Source organism: Chelonoidis abingdonii, chromosome 6, assembly GCF_003597395.2.
Source record: "Chelonoidis abingdonii isolate Lonesome George chromosome 6, CheloAbing_2.0, whole genome shotgun sequence".
In the NCBI taxonomy this organism is placed as follows: Eukaryota; Metazoa; Chordata; order Testudines; family Testudinidae; genus Chelonoidis; species Chelonoidis abingdonii.
Genome location: NC_133774.1, coordinates 70,374,073 through 70,395,135, shown reverse-complemented (window position 1 = coordinate 70,395,135; position 21,063 = coordinate 70,374,073). Strand labels below are relative to the sequence as shown.

Genomic DNA, 21,063 nt, shown 5'->3' with positions numbered 1-21,063 from the left:
GGGAGGTTTAGGTTAAACATTAGGAAAAATTTCCTGTCAGGATAGTTAGGCACTGGAATAAATTGGCTAGGGAGGTTGAAGAATCTCCATCACTGAAGGTTTTTAAGAACAGGTTAGACAAATATCTGTCAGGAATGGTCTAGTTATCATGTAGTCCTGCTGTGAGTGCAGGGGACTGGACTAGATGACATCTTGAGGTCTCTTCCAGTCCTACACATCTGTGATTCTATGACTATGTAGGCCTCTTATTGTACTACAGCGCCTTGTAAGGTTTCTTGTTTCCTTCTATTCAACAATGACTTCTTGACTATAAGGTGAAGTTCAATTTCAACTTTTGACTGAAATAATGCCACAATTAAGACCGGAGAAAAGAAGAAATACTTAGACCTGGTGTTCAATGAGCATCACTGTCTTCAACTTATAAACAGAAATAATTACCATTAAAATAGTTCTCCCAAACTTTATAAAGACACTATTGTTTAAAAGAGTGCTGTTTTCCTTCTGAACACTTTTATAAGCAACACAGCTTCATGGAGAAGGAAACCAATCTCATGGTCTACGGGTTACTGAGCCAGGAACAGATTCTACCTGGAAGGTGCAAAAAAGAAGGAAGAGACGAACCAAGTACAAGAAAGCTTTGTCAGACTCAGAATGACATCCTTCCAGAAGGATGGTATGTGGGTACTTGCGATGCAGACCCTGGAGTCTGTTAATTGGGATGAATCTTCAGTGCTTTACCAAAAAACTGTAAACAGCTCAAGAAGCTACAGAGTAATGAGCAATAATGAGTTATTAGTTAAGTGTTTTGGAAGCTAGAGTAATCACTTAAGAGGAACCGAGGAGTCTGCTATCTTAACGAAGTCAGTGAAGCACTAACTGAATGAGATAGTTCTGATTAGCCTACAAACTGCATAACATTTCATTTATAATGGTAAAGATCATGGCTTAAAAGGTTAAATGAAATGCAGCAAAATGTTCTATTTAACAAAATACATAGGATAGATGCATACCTTAACAACAGGATTCAGCAGAACTACACCTGATTTCTTAGTAATTACTTGTTTTGTTGTGTAATGATGGTCTATAAGCTGAGGAATAGTTGGAAACCCAGTTCCTTCAAATCGGTACTGATTCTGCAAAGGGGGAAAAAAAATTCAGTTTCAGAACAGCTCCAATGAGGAAATGCCAAAGATGGAATTAGCAACTCTTACCCATGAATAACAGAAAAGTTTAATTTCATAGGATTAAATCTTGGTCCCACCCAAGTCAATACAAAAACTTCCAGTGACTTCAATGGGACCATGATATGGGTCATAACAACTACAAAAAATATCTATTGATTCAATTAGCGTAGCATAATGAAATAAACATAGATCTCAACTCTTAAATTAAAGCTAGAAAAAAGGAAGTCCTTGTGATTCAACAGATGGCACAGCAGTAGTGACTTTGAGACATATTAAATATGAATAAAAGGATATGCAATAAAATATTGCCAAGTTAAAGAACAAAAAACATTTATTTTAAGACCAAGTCTAAACATGTAAAGTGTATAAAATAAGCATGTATTGCAAAAAATATCTTTGAAAATCTAAAACACAGGGTAAATTTCAGCTCTCTAGCTCAGAAACAAAGCTTGAGGAACAGGGGCCAAATCTTAATTCACCATGAAATGTAGTCTCCAGGCAATGTGTGATAAAAGTGACGAATGATTCACTGACACACACAATAAAATTTTTTGTCAGGTCTTTAATAATATTAATAATAATAATAATAATGTGTGACCAGCACAGTCTTCAATAGTACTTAGGAAAAAAGCCCAGCCACCATCATACTTCAGAAATGCTGTTTTTCCTATCATTCTGTCTCTCTCTCTTTTTCATTTTAAATATTAAAAAAGTTCCTGTTGTGGCTACTGTAACTCTCTTGCCATCATGCTGAAATTGTCTAGATTCTTTTACAAGCTATACTTCCTATCACAGAATGTCGGGAAGCATTGTATCTGTAGGTGCAGAGAAAGAATGCAAGTGAGATAGGTACACTAGTGGCTACAAGGGCAGTGATAAGAGATTTAGAAAATTCTTTAGGAAAAAACCTGTACTGCTCAGTTCAGCCTCTTACAGTCCTGAATTCTGTACAGGATTTCAGAGACTAGTATATGGGATAGGGTATTTGTGCCTCTATAAATGAATGGTTATCTCCATTTATTCCCTACTCAGCACTTTCAAAAGCATAAACATCGCCATAAACAATGTGGCCATAAACATTTAGTACAAGTAAAGCCAAGGACTGGAATAGTAAAAGTGATGTAAATTGAGATTCAGGTTCATTTGCACTGATGGGCAAAGAAAATTAAATACTACTACTAAAGAATTGTTTTTCATCTACGGTAAAATACTTTCCAAGTGCACTCAGTATACTAGGGCTCTTATGGAAAATTACTTTTTGGAAACTACAATAACTGCCTGCCAAGGTATTATCATTTTTTAGGCAAGCAAAAACAACAGGCCAGTTTGAACAGATAAACATTCTCTTTGTATCCATCCACTGCTACCCGCCGCTCATCAAACATAAGTTGCTTGTCTTTACTTTCAAGACCCTTCATGGTGTTCCCGCACCCTACCTATCATCTTTCATTCACTGTCAAAATGTTGACTCTGGTTATCTCATGATGTCAGCCTCTGTTGCCCATTTCTAAATTTCCAAGCAAGCACCTTCATGCTTCTTGCTATGCTGCCCTCACACCTGGTAAGTGTGAAACTGCCACAAAATCACCTCATTATTTTCCTTCAGATCCCTCCTGAAAACTCCTTTCTTCTGATGCCTACAGATAAATTGACAAGTTAGGCTACTGGAAGGCAGAAATCACTGCCTAGTATGCTAACCAATACTGTTGCATTGTTTCTTTGTTATTCAGGACAATCTTTCTATTCATAACTGTGTGTTTTCTCCTATCTTATATGTAGGTTGTAAGTTCTTCGGGGCAAGAACCATTTTTTCTTCTGTTTGTACAGTGCCTGCCCAATGGAGTCCTGGTCCATTACTAGGGCTCCTAGGTGCTACAATAATACAAGTAATTGAGAATAATATGGAAATCAATTAACACTGAATGACAGCAATGTATTTAGATGCTTAATAATAGTAATTCTTATTTATATTCACAGGGTTAAACTGATGACCAAATTTGGAGTCAGGGAGGAATTTTTCACCAAGACTTAACGGAAAGGAACTTAGACTTCCTTTTCGCAAATATCATGGAACAGAAAAAATTCATTACAACTAGGAGGTATATTCCCAGGTCCATCAATTTCTTTACCAGAAATTTAGCAATCAGCAATTTTGAGTATTAGGACATTTTTATTATCATTATTATTCTTTAATATTTGTATTGCAGTAGCTCCTAGGAGCCTGATCCATGGACCGCTGTAAAAATATGTACCAAAAATTGGCCCTGCCCCAAAGTGCTTACAGTAACTTTTTAGTTGTTTAAAGGGATTTAAGAATTTCACCTCAGACACCAAAGTCTGAAAGTTTTCAGCATAAGATATTAATTGTTATAAAAAGTTGGCACTCATTAGCCGAAAGAGGTGCTCCTATATTAACAAGTGTAATGTCCACTGAGGAGGATAAATGGCCTCTGTAATTAACTGCAATACTTCCTCTGTATTCCATACTTTTAAAAATATGTATATTTTGGACCCTATAGTCAAAGTCATTTTTGTCAGGAAATATTTAAATTTATAAAAAATATAGACTCATTTCTTAAAAGTTCAGTTTTAGTTAAAAACAAATTAGCAATTCCTATTTGATTTTCACAGATTGCCTGACAAACTGACTGATCAATGGCTGCATCTGACCAGCTCAACATTTCAAAACACAGGTCAAATCAAACAGGCTATTTAAACAGCTGGACTACTGTCACAACAGCTGTACATTGCACTGTTCTAGAGTCTTGGATTCAGAGGCAAATTCACATCAAGGGAGACCAGGCTTGTCAATGATATGAGACAATGCTGATGTTGTTACACAATGTGATGGAGGTTTTAGCCTCACACTTCTAATCATGTGCAGTCACAACTGGGGACTCTAAAAATCAAAGCTGACAGCTGTCCCTGAAAAGATATACACCAGGCCCTTCCACTGAGAAACAAAACCACACAGAGACAGCTATTCTAGTGAGGGATGGCAGGTGAAACTGGAGTGAGAATGCAAGGAGATATTCTTATCCATGAATAAAGAAATAGTAAATAATGTAGATCTCTGGTTTTTGTGCACACAAAACTAGGAAAATTCATGCAGTTTTGAAAATCTCTTATGCTTATATTTTGATCTATCATTTGGAATGTATGTTACCAAAGACAAGCACAATAAACAGTTTGTGTTACGCTCATTTGTATCCTATTTGTGAAATCAGACATATGAATCAATATAACAAATAGTGATCACATGCCCATTTCCAATAGGAAACATCAAGAAAAGTGGCACTGGAACAATACAAGAGTCCTAGAAAAAAAGGACACTGAAAAAGTGAAAATGACAGGATTGTGATATCGATGCAAGGGAAAAAATATTTTTCTCATTTGTGTCGCTTCAATTGTTTTGTAAGTTGCTGAAATTTCTTCATGCAGTGTATCTCTATACTTGTGTGGTATTAAGTATTGAAGTTTGGGGTACTGGGGAGAGAATATAAAAGTGAGAGATGCTGTGTAGTAGTCTCTACATCCATAAAACCGGTAAAAGCTAAGAAAATTTATATCAGTGCATCCAACAGTTAAATAATTCTTCGTAAAGGAATCTGATGGAGTTGGCAGCTAAAATATAACTATCCTACTATATATCATTGCAAGACCTTCAACAGCATATTTTTGGATGGTTTTGTTGTGGAAGTATCTGAATACAGATTATCTTTTACCAAGTCCAGCTATGATGCAAAACTCAGTCAATAAAAACTTCTATGGTTTTTCACAGTAGTCATTATACTTTTCTATTCTCTTTAATACCCACCCCTTATTAGATGGAGGACTTAGTAGCACTCTTCCTTCCAACAGAAGAGTGTGGATAGCTTCTTCTGAGACCAACACTAAGCCAAAACTGTCTATGAAACAAAAATCAGGAGATCCTGAAACAGAGTCAACTCAACCTATAAACAAGCCAATTTTTGGTCACAGTCTTGGGAGTAAGAGCCTTGAAACCAAATCTCCGTCTTGACAACAATGATCAGCTTAACACCAGTACAGAACAAAATTATATGAGTAATAGTTTTAACTTTTGGTTAAAACAATACATTTTTCCTTTCCAATCTATCATATTCTATAACATGACATTTACCTAAATTCTTACAATAAATTCGCAGGTTACAATTTACTACACATTCCGCAAAAAGTCCAACACTAGTCGATACAAATTTACTGACATGAGAAAAAGGTCAACTCATCCTTGGTCTAAATTTAGAGATTACAGTTTGAGAAAACATCTCATGACTTTCCCCAAGCCCACAGAGACTGGCTGTGAAACATTTAAAACTAAAAGATTTTAACTAAATTTGGCATCTCAAACACCACTTGGTTGTGGCCCTGGGATGAAATCCTGACCCTGCTGAAGTCAAAGGGGCCAGAGTTTCACCCCAGAATCTAATAGAAATCATGATAAACTACTTGCTATCCAGCTGAAATAATTTTATTATCAATATACTAAAAATAAATTATTTTGATATAGAACTTATTTTAATGCAAGATAGCATCTGGCTCATAGTGTCTTCTGTAAAGGTTTCATATTGTAGTTATCATATTTTATGTTACTGCAAAGCTCAAAAATGCCAGTTAAAACATTTATTTTCAAATACTTTTCATAGAGTACACATATGTGATTGTCACTATATTAACTTTCACTTTGCTGTGCAAATTATTTCTAAAGCAAAATAGTGTAAAACTGGAAAGATCTGCTAGAGAGTATGAAAATTATTTAGTCCAAGTATGTGGCTAGTCTCTTTTATTATGGCATTATCCCAAAATGAAGAATTAGGTGAGATCTGTGTCGTTGCACTCTATATGATTTTATGAAAATATGCTAATGAGTGTGAATATGACGTAACTGGAATATGCTTCATGCAAAAGGTCTCCTGTAAGGTATCATTACAAAGCTTATAATCTACTGAGTGTGGTCACACTATTTGTATGCATGTATCATTCTTGTGTCTGAAACTATAAATATGAAATATAACTGAGGGCCTATTGTAGTTATGCAAAGTGTGGGCCATTAATGGTAGTTTGGTATCTTGATGGCTCCCATCAACGAGGACAATTGACTGTGGATGGCTCTGTTGCTTTCAGACCTTCCTGTGAGTCAGGCTGGGAAGAATGAAGGCTTGGGGTCTCACGGGACATGTGATCATGCCACCTGGTACTGAAATCCATCTTAAATCTGGTGCTTTTCCATTTAGGAGGAGGGGTGGGAACCCAGAGAGACAAAAGATTCCCACCTTGGGCCAAAGCTATATAAGGGGGTGAAACAAAACAAAGGGGGCTGCAATCATGAGAAATCCCCTAGCTACCACATGAGCTGGAACAAGGACTATACCAGGGGAAAGGATTGTACCCAAACTAGGAAGGCATCCAGTCTGTGATAGAAGCTTATTGAAACAGCTGAGGGTGATATTTTATCTGTATTGAGTTTCCTTACTGTACTAAGCTTAATCTTGTGTGTTTTATTTTATTTTGTTTGGTAATTCACTTTGTTCTGTTATTACTTGGAACCACTTAAATCCTACTTTTTACTAATTAATTAACCCAGAGTAAGTATTAATACCTGGGAAGGTGGGGGCGCAAACAGCTGTGCATCTCTCTATCAGTGATATAGAGGGTAAACGATTTATGAGTTTACCCTGTATAAGCTTTATACAAGGTAAAACGGATTTATTTTGGGTTTGGACCCCATTGGGAGGTGGCTGAGTGCTGGAGACAGGAACACTTCTTAAGCTGGTTTCAGTTAAGCCTACAGCTTTTGGGGGACATGATTCAGACCTGGGTCTTTGTTTGTAGCAGACTAGCATGTCTGGCTCAAACCAAGCAGGGCACTGAAGTCCTAAGCTGTCAGGGGAAACAGGCTCAGTGGTAGTCTCAGCACATCAGTTAGCAGTTCCCAAGGGGTTTTCTGTGATCCAACCCATCACAAGGTCCACTGACTTTCTGTGGATCTTATGAAGGTTTCTGAGTCATTGTTGCCACGGTCTCTGTTCATACAGGGTCAGTTACTTGTTTAGAGGAAGCTACAACTGGGATTTCAGAACAAACAAACAAACAAACAAACAAAAATGTCTGTCCTATTCCCAAAGACCCAGATTAATCTCAGGGAGTATCAACTTATTCCAGGCTTCTGCATATAACATGCTACAAAAAAGACAAAAACAGAAGTCCTGGGCCAAGGAAAGTTTGGCACTGTGCAGTGAACATTGAGGAATAGTCACTCAATAAAAAAATACTTTATTTGCCCCAAACTTGCCTGATACATTCCTTGATTGTTTCAACAGCTGACTAGTCCACTCTCTCATTGCTTTGAGGAGCATATTTGAAAGTATGTGTGTTATACATCTTAATATATTTCAAACTATCATTGAACTCTATGGGAAAGCCTGATTCCTGTAGTGCATGGTGTGCAGCCCTTCCTAGTGTTAACTATCTGCACCTAATTCCTCCCCTTTGCTGCAAAATCAAGTAAGTTTCTTTTCTGTACTTCTTGGGAAAGCTCTATTTACTCACCTCCTTTGTAAAGTGCTTTGAGATCTACTGGTGAAAAATACTGCAAGATCTAGATAGTAGTATTATTTATGAATAGGGGGGTCAGATGATTTTTGACTAGTGGATTATAAATGCTAATTTCAAATTATTTACTATGATCAGAGCAATATATATTACACATAATTTATAAGCTGCATGTGCACACGAGAAAAATTTCTCTCTCTGTCTACTGGTTCCAGAGTCCTACTCAAGACTCTTTAAGGCTGTCTACACTGTGAAATTAAGTCAGTATAACTATGCTGCTCATGCGTGTGAAAAATCCACATCCTTGATACCATTTGCCAATTTTGGTTGGATGTATTCCTGGAGCTTTCATCAATGATATATTTTTTAATTAAAAACTAATCTTTATTTCTTGGAGACTTCAAAGCAATCCTGGAGGGTTAGCTACCCTAATCCCTGAGCAACACAGTTAAACCAACTTAATCCCCAATGTAGACAGTACTAGGTCAAAGCTAGAAGTCTCCTATCAATCTAGCTATGACCCCCCAGGGAGGCATATTAGATCAATAGGAGATAGTGTCTTTACTGCAATCTTACAGTGGCACAACTGCAGTGTGTTGAGCGTACACAAGCCCTAAATCACATCATTTTCAAGTCCTAGTGGACTATCATCTGAGATATCGCAAGAAACTATAAAGCAACCCTAGCAAGGGGTTTAGCACATGCTTAATATTGATGGGTCAGGGCCAGAGTGCTAAGCACCTTTGGGATTGAGCACATCTTCTTTATACGGAGGTATGCTCAGTTTTAAAGCATTTATTTTCTTATTTAGGATTTGAAGACACACTCCAGAATATCACTGGCAATATAAGTGATTATTAACGTTTGTGATCAGATTTTCTCCTACTGGAAAACTTCTTGTACATTAACAAAAACCAGAATGACACCTTCCTAATCAGTGATCTTCCACAATCTCCCTTTCCTTTATATGGGTCTAATGAAATCATTGGGCCCATTAAAATAGACATAATTGAACAAATTAGGGAGTGAAATGGGTAAAAAAAAAATTAACTCAAAAGAAAGAAAAGAAATGCATTAGCTAAAGTGGTTTTTAGGACAAACTGCCCAAATTCACCATTTTTTCCATAAATAATATTCATATAAGAATAACGGAAGAAATCTTGTTCCTTCCTCCACAACAGCAACCTTCTACAGAACTTTTGTGGTTCTGCTCAGCTAAAGAGAACAGGCTTCCTTTGTATATGTAGGGTGCGTGCAGCTTCTAGGCAGCATAGATCTCAATTTACAGCAGCACATAGAAGACAGAACAAATCTTTTGCTATGTGAACTTTCCCATCCACAAGGAGACTACTGTGGCTCTGGAGTTTATTTAACCTTCTCTTATGGTTTGTTAGGCTGTTTTTGTTTATTTTTCCTTTTTCAAACTCAAAAATACCTAAGACTATTTCCATAAACTGTACAAAAAATTGGTCTTAGAACAGAGATCACCCATGGAAAATTTCAGCCCCAAGAGTGAATGTTTCAGAAAATTATAACCACGTGAAAAGAGGGGTGGGGTTACACTGAAATTGCTTTGGAATCTGAGCTATCATACCATTATTGAGCACCAACTATAAAAAAAAAGCAGTGGGGGAAACAAAAAAATAATTGTACATATATAATACATTTAAATTAGTAGTTTAAATGTCTGAAGTTACATTTATAGAAGTAATTTTCTGCTTTCTAATAGGGAAGAAAAACCATGCAATAACTTCACACCTTTCTTTTATTCCTAAAAATATTTGACTAACATTGTTTTTTAAAATTTCAGCACCTAACTCAACATGGGAAACCAGAGATTACCTTATTTTTTTAACAGATTTCATACTGGCCTTTCCATACGAGAAGGCTAAAAACCTACTTCATAGTAAACCTTCTCACTTAGTTTTATCCGTAGTAAATAATGTATTTTATTCTGAACTACTTATCTGAAATAATTCTTCAGTTAAATACAAGCTGGCTGACATGAAATAAACATTCAGTACTACATCAGAGACGTACATCAGCATATTGTATGATAAAGTGTCTCCGTTGTCCATCTGAAAACACAGAAAGGACATATTCACCAGGTTTCCCGTGGCTCTCTCGCACCAGGAAGTCTCCTTGCTGCTTTAACAGCTCCTGGGCTTCTATTCGTGGAATTGCACCATGATACCAATCTTGCTCAGCCAAAGGTTTCTCGCTGGTTGATATCACATCAAAGAACTTTAAAAAATATAAAGGAAAAGAAGTTAGCAAACTGTAACCCATTTTATATGTTTTCTCTTTGCATGAAATTCATGATAGACTGTGATAAACACTTCCACATTCCTCTCTATTTGTCTATTTAATACACCTATTCTCAGAATCAAAGTGAACTGAACAACTTTTTTTAACTACGCTTTTTTAAAAATAGAGGCATATGTATATATGAAAGCTCAGTACAGATTTCTGAAAATACAGACAAAAGGAACATCAATAGTACTATCAAGGTAATTTCATTTTTACTTTTAAAAAAAACCCACCTCTTTCTTGGCTGAATTATCTTTCTCACTCTCAAACTTCCTTGAAATGCTCTTAACCTTTGAAATGAATTATTCCCTTACCCAATGAGAAAGAGATTAGGAAATTTATGAGACATTATAGGTGGAATTTTCAAAAGCACTGATTTTTATTATACCCACACCCCGACAAAAGCCTATAACCAAGTAGCAGCATTAGGAACCAAAGTTTTCTAGCAATTTAGCAGTCTCTCAGCATATGCGCAGTGTGCCCAGCCATTTGATACCATCGTCATCAGCCAGGTGAAGAGACAGTAGTAATTTAGTATTTGTACTGAAATTGAACACACAGGCCTACCCTCATTGTACTTGTGAACTTAATTGCGAATTCTGAGGTAAGCCATACAATAATTATTATTTTTTATAGAATGCAACTGGAGTATGACTTGAGCTTTTTTAATATTTATCTTTGTAATTTATGTATTTATTTATTTAATATATTCTAGAATAGGGTGTTGTTGGTTTTACAAAAAAAGCCTAGTTTTCAATAATCAGGTCAAATCTATTTGTTAGGGCTAGACAGTGCAACTCCATGTTGGTGAGCACTTACACAAGCAGTCCCAATGAAATCATGCAAGTGCTCGCTATTACAAGGTGGGCTGTTTGTTTTAAATTAGGAACCTCATTTTGTTTTATGTGTGGAACATATGTCTAAACTTGTCAAGGAAAGCCCTGCCCAGGAAAGGTGTCTGACACCTTGTTGAAAGACCATCATGGAGAGTCATTTAGAGCTATCAACTCTGAAAGTCTGAACTACTGACCCATGAGCATGGAACAATGATTTTTCTACACACAGGGTTTCACGGAAGACAGGGGAAGGGGCCTGAATCAACCCAGTGGAGGATATGGGAAGGAGAGAGCACCTCCACTTCAGAGGGGGTATTGCTCTGTGCAGGATGTCAACCATCCTCACATATAAAGAGATCTTGCTGGAGACAGAGGGTGAACAAGAAGGACTCTGTCAGCCTGAAATGCTGACAAACATCAAACTCACAGAAGGGGCAAGATCAGAAATGGGAGGGGTGCACTCTCAGGAATTTTTGTTGTTGTCAAAGATCTGCAATTTTAAAGTAATCTTAGAGTAAAGTTTCTGCAGCTAAGCAATAAAGTCCTTTGTTAATCACGTGTTCCCTTGCCTTCCTGCCACGTTGTCCCAAAAAGGGTTAAACTAGAAGTCCAGAATGCCCGCAACCTAGGTGGAGTTCTAGGGAAGTGCACCTGAAAAGGCTTGAAAGGCTCAGGAACTAATCTTGGGATCTAGGGCGGCTGCAGTCACAGATCCTCAGAAGGTCTGGGAATATGTCCTATCAATCCAGAGCTAGAAACAATTACTAGTCTCTACCCAGACAGTTTAGAAGGATGTGGAACCCAGCAATTAGGTCCATTTACAAGAGATTGGAGATTGTAGAGAGGGGAAGGTAGCCAGGTTGTTACACTTACCGCATGAGTAAGGGTGACACAATCTAGCCTTTAGTGAATCAAGGGTTAATTTGTCACCCAACTCTTTTGTAAAGGACCTATTAGCAAAGAAAAATACAGCAATATCTCCCAGAATATCATATTTTCTTCCTAATTTTGAATATTTCCATTCAACATCAGTTAAAACCCAACATCAAATTTCTCCATTATTAAAATTCAATAATACCAAAGATATTCTCCATTGAAATTACCTACATATAAAATAAACTTTTCAAATTACTAAGAAAAAATGTCTTATAAAAGGTTAAATTAGTTCAGTTTTGTGAAAGATGCTGGGATTGACAGCCCAAAAGATTGAGACCTCACTGAATGTTCACAGAAAAGCTGCAGGGTAGTGTCAAGGCAACAAAATCTTCCTCACATCACCTCAATGCTACTCTGGAAAGAACTTCTCTAGTGGTATAAGATAAGGAGGTTTCAGTACATAATCAGTTCATGGCCTTCCTGCTGAAACGTGCAACAAAAGGTGTCATTTGTGATGGACTTCGTAATGTGGACACTAGTTCATTAAGAAGGAAACAGACTAAGCCACACAGCTCAGTTTACAGAACACAAACAAGCAAGTCATCAGATGGTAAAAGTTTCTCACTCCCAACCTGCATCATGTATGAACCAATATCCATGACCATATCATTACCTGTCCCCAGCATAAAATACCCTAAGAGTACTTCTTTGAAATAGAGAAGATTTAGTGGAAAGAAAATGGGAGCAGGTTAAGCTCCCCCTCCCCCCAGCAAGAACTTGCATTGTACTTAGATAACTTTAGAAAACCTGTTTAAATTGAGTTCAAAATTTATTGGGAAGGCTTTGTCAGGTGTTTCTCTCAAATTTCACATGATAGTTTTTTATTCATTCTGTGGTCATTTTAGCTGAAGCAAGAATTATCAATTAAGTATTTCTTCACAGAAAATAAATGCAATCTAAATCAATAAATGATATATAATTTATATAACATACAAATCAACAACTTCTGCATGAATGAACCCCCTCACTCTTGATAATGGTATTGTATAAATTAAAGTACTATGTTTCAAATAAATAGGATATATGATCATTTGCACTTCAAAATTGCTATTTAGGGGAATATGGTTACTGCCAAGAAAGAGTATCAAAGAAAGATGTATAATCATTTTGACATTAATTGCAAAATGAATTTATCACTAATTTCTAAAACACTAGATTTCTACTACATTTTAGAGTTAGAAAAAAAATTTGCAGGATTTAATATGAATAGTTCAAACATAAAATATTGCCCTTTTAAAGAAGGTAATTTCTGTTTCACTATTTCACAATTCCTATCTGTTTTTCTTCTACAATGTTTAATGTAAAATATCAGGATGTAGCCGTGTTAGTCTGTATCCCCCCAAAAAACAAGGAGTCCGGCGGCACTTTAAAGACTAACAGATTTATTTGGGCATAAGCTCACACCATGCATCTGAAGAAGTGAGGTTTTTTACCCATGAAAGCTTATGCCCAAATAAATCTGTTAGTCTTTAAGGTGCTACAAGACTCTTTGTTGTTACTGTAAAATAAGACTAAGAAACATTCAATTACTCGACAATACAAATTAGAGACTGTAAGTAGGATACATATTCTAGGACTCAGTTTTTTTTTTTGTTTTTTTTTTTGTTTTTTAGAGATGAAGATGTCTCTGTCTGTATCTGAGACTGACATATATAGTTTTTCTCTCCCTCTTTCTTTATCTAATGGCGGAATTCAAATATTTAAATGGGAAGGTTTAATTTCTAAGTTTCTTTTACTAACCAAATTAACAATCACCATAAAATTAAATGGTATTTGAAATAAACTGAAATGTATCATCCATATTAAAATGAAGTAATTTATTTCTATGTATTATTCTCTCTTTGCCTCTCTCTCTCTCCTCTCTTCCCTTCAGGGATTTCTGTGGTTCACCATACCTTATCTTGGGCTTTGGGGGGGGGGGTTCCCTCAGATTCCCCTTCACTCTCCCCTTATGTGTTGACCAATCTCCTCTTTCTCCCTTGTGGATCCTTCCCTCCTTTCCACTTTCATCTGAAGTTAATATGAAGTTGAAATAAGTTTTACTCTAACAGCAGCATGTGAAATTGGCTCTCAAGCAGCTGCTTATTGAAATGTAGAGCAAAAGTTTTCTGACCTGGCATTTTTTTTTAGAAATGAAGATTTCCCAACCCCATTATCTGTGAAGAGACTGAGCAACAAGCTGTCTCTGAAAAAACCAAAACCTAACTCCCTGACTTTTAGTGCAACACCACATTAAGGTTGTTGATAAATGTGTGCTCTTATAAACATGGCAACCCGCCACCCACACACATACCTCAATGATACTCTATTACTTAATAATGAACATTTGTTCTATTTTCTCACATTTAATTAGCTGAAACTTGTACTGCTTTTATTCTGTGGTCTTTAAGCAATGAAAATTTATATATTTTTTACCAGGCCGATATTTTAGTTCTCCCCTGGAGACAGGGAATGACATACTCTTGGATTAGTAAAAAGATACAAATAAATTTAGGTTGATCCTTTTAGAATTTTCCCTCTGGCACTTTTCTTAACCTAAACAGCATAATTCTTACACTGCCATTAGACACATTCAAATGTAATTTTCTATTTCTTTTGCAAGGCAATATGGTATATGAATCCAATAGCTACTTCAGGGCAAGGGAACCAAAAATGCAAAGAAGCTACAGCATTTTACAAAACATTACATATTAAAGCAAAAGTACATAAACCACAAAAATGTAAGATAACAGTGATACAAACAAAATTTGAAAAATACTTTATAACCAGAAATAGCTGAATTTGGTAAGCACAACAACCCATTGTATAAACTCTATTACCAAGTTCATTAAAAAAAACAAAAAACGAACAGTCAGAAACCAGAAAACACCATTGCTATAATCACAACTGTCATATCTGCAAAAAGTACAAAATTTCTCAGGGGAAAAAAACATTGCATTGAATCTGAGGGGCAGCAGGGCCTATTTCAAGGTACAGTTCATTCACATACTGGTCCAAATAGGACAGTGTCCTATCAGGGACTAAAGAACAGGGTTAAAATGTGAGAAGTAAGGGTTTACCTACTAATTTTTGTTTTCCTACCTCAGATCATTGAACTTTATATTATATAAGTGCTCTTTCCACTTATGGATTCCTGACTTGGTTTTGGTCTGACAAAAGCCATTAAGTCCGCGGGGATTTCTTTTTATTTTATTTGTTTTTGAGTCTCTAGCTCTTCCCTTTCCATCTTATCTGCCTTACTCTTCCTACTTCATAGGGCTTTGAGCTTTTCTCTCTGTTTTCCTTTCACTCTCTCTATTTTTCCCCCCATACTCCATCTCTATCCCTTCCTCATCCTTTTCTTTTCCATCTCCTAAAGGTACTAGAGCACTTTACCAGAAAAGCTGCGAAATTCTGGCTTTGGTTTCATAAGAGAGTTTCCTAGTCACACAATGGTGACTCTCCTTTCTTCCAGCTGTTAAATTCTTTTAAAAACAACAAGAAAAAGACATTAAATGCTTTTCTACAGGTACGTCTACATTATCCACCAGATTGGTGGGTAGTGATCGATCTATGAGGGATTGATATATCACGTCTAGTGTACATGCAATAAATCGATCCCCAATCACTCTGCCGTTGACTCCTGTACTCCATCACGGTGAGAGGTGGAAGCGGAATCAATGGGAGAGCAGCAGCAGTTGACCCCGCGCCGTGAGGATGCGAGGTAAGTCAACCTAAGATACATAGGCTTCAGCTATGCTATTCTCGTAGTTGAAGCTGCGTATCTTAGGTCGATCCCCCCCGACCTCCAGTGTAGACCAGGCCTAATACTGAAGAAACAATTGTTGTTGTCACTGTTATGTGCTTACAAATGGCAGGAGAGGTGGTCTGTATGACAGTAAATGGCAGGGGAGCTATCCAGCAGATAGCAGCCCATGGCAGCAGATCTACAGTTGAATCCTCAGCTGTATCCAGTAAGTTGATTTTGGCTCCTCTATTCTGGGGCTATACCACCATTCGTATCTTCACCATAGTTTGGAGAAGCCTTCAGGCTCTCTAAAGTGCATTAGGATTAAAAGAATATGTCTACACTGCAGCCGGGAGGTGTGATTCCCAGTGCGGGTAGACAGACTCGTGCTAGCTCTTCTCAAGTTGGCATGCAACATCCACAATGATATTTTAGTTTGCTAATTTGAGCAATGCTAGCGGGAGTCTGTCTACCTATGCTACGAGTCACACCTCCCAACTGAAGTGTAGACATATCCTAACTCCAAGAGGCTATTACATTGACTTAGTTTTCTGGTATACAGAACAATCTGACCAAAGCCCCAAATACTTGCTATACTGCTGTGCCAGGGGAAATCGGAAAGAGTTGCAAAGGGCTTATACACCATCTCCACACAAGCCAAGAGTTACCCCATGCTGAAAGAATCCTCACTTGCCTACTTCGAGCAGCTTTCTGGCCTCTTTGCAATATCACCACCCAGAGTCTCATTCCAAATGGTATTGTTTCTTTTCTCTGATGGCAGCAGCACTACTAGCAATTCCCAAGCATTCTGTGATGAAAGCTCAGCCAAGCATCCCTCAAGGCTTCAGAGTAGAATATTAAATAAGAGACTTTTAATCACCTGTATCCCCTCCTCCTCTTGTCTATCGGAGACTAGGCAAACCATATGGATAAAGACCTTGAGAACTATAAGACATGTAAATACTAACAAATGCATGATAATTAACCTGAGCTTTACTAAACTCCTGGGTATTTGAGGAAGTACAAGGTTTCTCTGCTACTTTCTCCGGAAGGCACTAAAAAAAAATAAAAGGTTTTCTTCGGTTATGCATGACAGTAACTATATTTCCCTTTCACTAACTGTGGATATTTATTATTATGATAATACTGCATTTAAACCAAGATTTTTTGTTTGTTTGTTTGTTTTTGCTTATAGCTTGTCAAAAAATTGAAAATGTATATTTGGAAAGCAAGCAGTTAAAATGATATTTTAACTGGAGATATATTCTGTAATGGAATCAACACCAATGTTCTTCAAATTTTACTTCTACATGCTTTATTATTTATGCACGTTATTTAAAAATATTTGTATGGCTTTTTAGTTTAAAAGAATAATATTATATTGTTGTATAATACATCTGGCATATTATATACCATAATATATTTGACTGATTCGTAATATACCTGGAATACTTGGAAAAATGCACAGCGAGTTTGAAATGCCAATATTCTAACAGTTAATCTTCACGTCAAGAAGCAGTGCCACATAAAGGGCAGCAAGAAAAAGATTAATGGCCCGTAGCTAGTTACTGTGGCAGTTAGATACAAAATCAAAAAGGAAACTGTACCCATGCATATATATGGTAACCATTACTAAAAGGTTACATTACATCATGAACTCACCACAACACATGACAAAAATACTTAAAGAGTGCAAGTGAATGGGTGATATGTTCTAATTTAGTAGGACACTTATGTAATGAGATACAGAACATATACTAGGATATTGCCCTTCTCTGGAATTTTGTTAAGGTTCTTCATAGACCTGCCCTTCTCTACTCCTCTCCCTACTCACTCACTCATCAAGCATCCTCTTCTCTGTCCATACAATATTATGACTAATTGGCACAAGAGCCTTCTCTGCAGCTCCAGCAATTTGGAACTGACTTCCTGTACCTCCCTGCCTTCATGGGCCTCATTTTGATCTCACTTACACCAACATAATTCAACATAGTTACTCCTGATTTATACTGATAAAGATCAGAATCAAGTCCACAGGTTCTCTTGTTAAATCCTGATTCCTCTGAACCCAATAGAAGTTTTGCCGTTAACTTCAATAGAGACAGGTTTCACTCTCAGGGTATGTCTATACTATGGGATTATTCCAATTTTATATAAACCGGTTTTGTAAAACAGATTGTATAAAGTCGAATGCACGCGGCCACACTAAGCACATTAATTCGGCCATGTGCATCCATCTACCGAGGCTAGCATCGATTTCCGGAGCGTTGCACCGTGGGTAGCTATCCCGTAGCTATCCCATAGTTCCCGCAGTCTCCCCTGCCCACTGGAACTCTGGGTTGAGATCCCAATGCAAAAACAGCGTGGCGGGTGATTCTGGGTAAATGCTGTCACACTCAATTCTTCCTCCATGAAAGCAACAGCAGACAATCATTTTGCGCCCTTTTCCCTGGATTGCCCTGGCAGATGCCATAGCATGGCAACCATGGAGCCCATTTTGCCTTTTGTCACTGTATGTGTACTGGATGCTGCTGACAGACACCGTACTGCAGTGCTACACAGAAGCATTCATTTGCATTTGAAGGTAGCAGAGACGGTTACCATCCCTATTGCACCGTCTGCCATGCCATTGTAAACTGGCGAAGAGATGACGGTTATCAGTTGTTCTGCACCAACTGCTGCTGTCATGGGTGCTCCTGGCTGGTCTCGTTGAGGTCGGCCGGGAGTGCATGGACAAAAATGGGAATGACTCCCCGGGTCATTCCCTTCTTCATGTTTTGTCTAAAAATAGAGTCAGTCCTGCCTAGAATATGGGGCAAGTGTACTAGAGAACCAGACAGCAGAGCCGGTCCATGTCAGAACCCCAGAGATCCCGCAGAAATGATGAGCTGCATGCCATTCTAGGGCTGTCCCTACAAACACCCACCCCATTGATTTCCTCCTCCCCAACCCTTCTGGGCTACCATTGCATGTTCCCCATTTGTGTGATGAACGTAAAAAAATGCAGGAATAAGAAACATTTGACTTTTTAGTGAGACAAAATGAAGGGGAGAAGCCTCCAGCGGCTATGATAGTCCAGGCAGGACATTACAGTGTTGGCGGGGGGGAGGAGCCCAGCCTCCGCTGCTATGATAGTCCAGGAAATACAGAATCTTTTCTTTAGACATGAAGAGGGAGGGGCTGATGGAGCCTCAGCTTGCTATGATGAAACGGTTCACAGTCGTTTCTGTACCATCTCCAGGAATGACCCGGGAGTATTCCCTTCTTTCCGGGCAGTCAGGAGCACTCACGGCTGAGATGACGATGTATAGCAAGTCATATTGTACCGTCTACGCACGGGGAAGGGCGATGCTGGTGTTCAGCACCTCTGCGCACCCCATCATACCCAGGCAGCATCAGTAGACTGTAGGCGTGACACTGAGGAAAAAAGGGAGAATGTTTAGTTTTCCCTTCTTCTCTTTTGGGCGGAGAGGGGTGTGTAAATTGACGACATATACGAACACCCGGGAAATGTTTTTACCCTCAGGGCATATGGCAGTCAGCCAAGAATGCAAATGCTTTTTTGGAGACTGAGGGGACTAATGGGATAGGCTCGATCTCAGTACCCCCCTCCCTCCCTTCCCTGACGATTCCATGCGATTCTCTTAGGCTTTCCAATATCGCTTACCACGTAACTGTTGATGTGGCTCTGTCTATCTTTAGCCTTGGAGATTTGTTCAAATGCTTTGTCATTTCGTTCTTCTGTCACGAAAGCTGTGATAATAGAACAGATTTGTCTCCCCTACAGGCAATGTCAGATCACAGTATCTCCGTACGGGCCCTGCTGGAGTTTTTTTGGTTTGGGATGCATGGGCTACCCATGCTGATCAGAGCTCCATGCTGGAGCAAACAGAAATGAAATTCAAAAAAAGTTTCGCGGCTATTCCCCCTGTTACCGGCTGTGCATCCGAGTTCAGATCGCTTTCCCAGTAATGGTTCACAATGGTGCCGTGTGGGATTAACTGCCCGGAGGCAACTAACCCGTCGACTTGCGGCCACAGCTCATCGAATCCGACATGGCATAACCGCTGATTTCAGCCGCTACTCCCTCCGTCGGGGGGAGTACAGAAAATAGTTTTAAAGAGCCCTTTATTTCGATATAAAGGGCATCGTTGTGTGGATGGGTGCAGGGTTAAATTGGTTTAACGCTGCTAAATCCAGTTTAAACGCGTAGTGTAGACCAGGCCTATATTTCATTTCAAAATGCATTTAGAATCTTAGTTTCTCTCTCTTCCTTTTTATTTATTATTTCATTCTCTAAAATGGTTTGGGATACACTTTTTATGGATCATGTCATAAAAAATAAAGTTGTATTGAATTACACTGATACGAATGAGGCAAAGGCAATGGAATATCTATAGAAAGGCTGGAGGGCAACACACATTCTCCAGAGTATCTTACTGTAATTATGAACATATGAAAAATATTGTATTGTTATACCAATTTCAACATCTCTATATCTTAAAAACATGATCATAGAATGTACATACTTCATCTCTTTTTTGTAAAGATTTGTTCTCTTTAAGTGCAGTTCTGGTCCAGTACAGCTTTAGATGTTCAAGCAATGCAACTTGTCAACACTACAGATTATGTTGGCATAATTTATGTCACCCAGGGGTGTGACTAAGACATCCCCCCCTGAGCGAGGTAACATACACCGACCTAAGCACTGGTGTGGCCAACGCCATGGTGGCAGAAAAACTGTGTCCCGCCAACATAAAGCATCTTCACCAGATGCACTATAGCAGTGCAGCTGTGCCGATTCTAATGTAGACTAGCCCTCACTCTCAAGGATTTTTTTCTACTATTGAGCCTAAAATTTCCCTTTCTTAATATCATCCCATTACTGCTATTTATAGCCTTGTTTGGACCACCCTACATAATTCCTCCTTTTTACTACGATTTATACTCTTCAAATACATATAGATATTTTTTCCCTCTCCCACACATCTATTTCAATTATTTTTAGCTAAAATACATCTTACGTGGTTGCTTGGTAGTAATGCAATACCGACTATTGAGAAGGCCCATTCATACCACACCCCTCTTTCTCAAGAAATTTCCTTTTGGGCTGAACTTCAGGTGACGGACCTCACCCAAAAGATGAATTTTTTTGGAAGTCCTAGTGAGGTTTGTTTGGGCCTTCTTCGAGTTTTTAGAGCAATAACTTGCCCTTCGTCAGATGTGAGCATTCAGCTAAGTTTTGGAAGGGAAATGTTTTTAAAATAAAGGTGGATATCTAAGTGAAATGTTTGTAATTCAGCATTTTCTCTAAGTTTTTTAGTATATGCTTCAAAATACACCGGCAAGCATCACACAACTTGTTTTTCTTTTCCTCCTCTTATTTTTATTTTTTTAAACTGTCTTAATGCATCCGGGTCTCAAAAGACTTCCTTTGTTGCTTACTGGCCTGCTTCAAAGCCTATTTAAATAAATGCAAAGACACCCATTGGCTTAAATG

General features: G+C 38.0%; 1 protein-coding gene across 10 annotated transcripts in view; it reads right to left on the bottom strand.

Moving 5' to 3' along the window:
- FER (FER tyrosine kinase) overlaps window positions 1–21,063 on the bottom strand; it is a 438,602-nt gene that overhangs the window by 256,650 nt on the left and 160,889 nt on the right. For 8 of the 10 annotated variants that reach the window (XM_075067143.1, XM_032762616.2, XM_032762614.2 and 5 more), the window contains 2 exons: window positions 9,795–9,998; window positions 1,011–1,133 (listed from right to left, as the gene is read on the bottom strand). In XM_075067143.1, coding sequence (XP_074923244.1) covers window positions 1,011–1,133; window positions 9,795–9,998 — 327 coding nt within the window. Of the gene's footprint in view, window positions 1–6; window positions 589–1,010; window positions 1,134–9,794; window positions 9,999–21,063 lie in introns of those variants that run through there. The other 2 variants (XM_032762621.2, XR_012656117.1) reach the window with 2 other exon arrangements.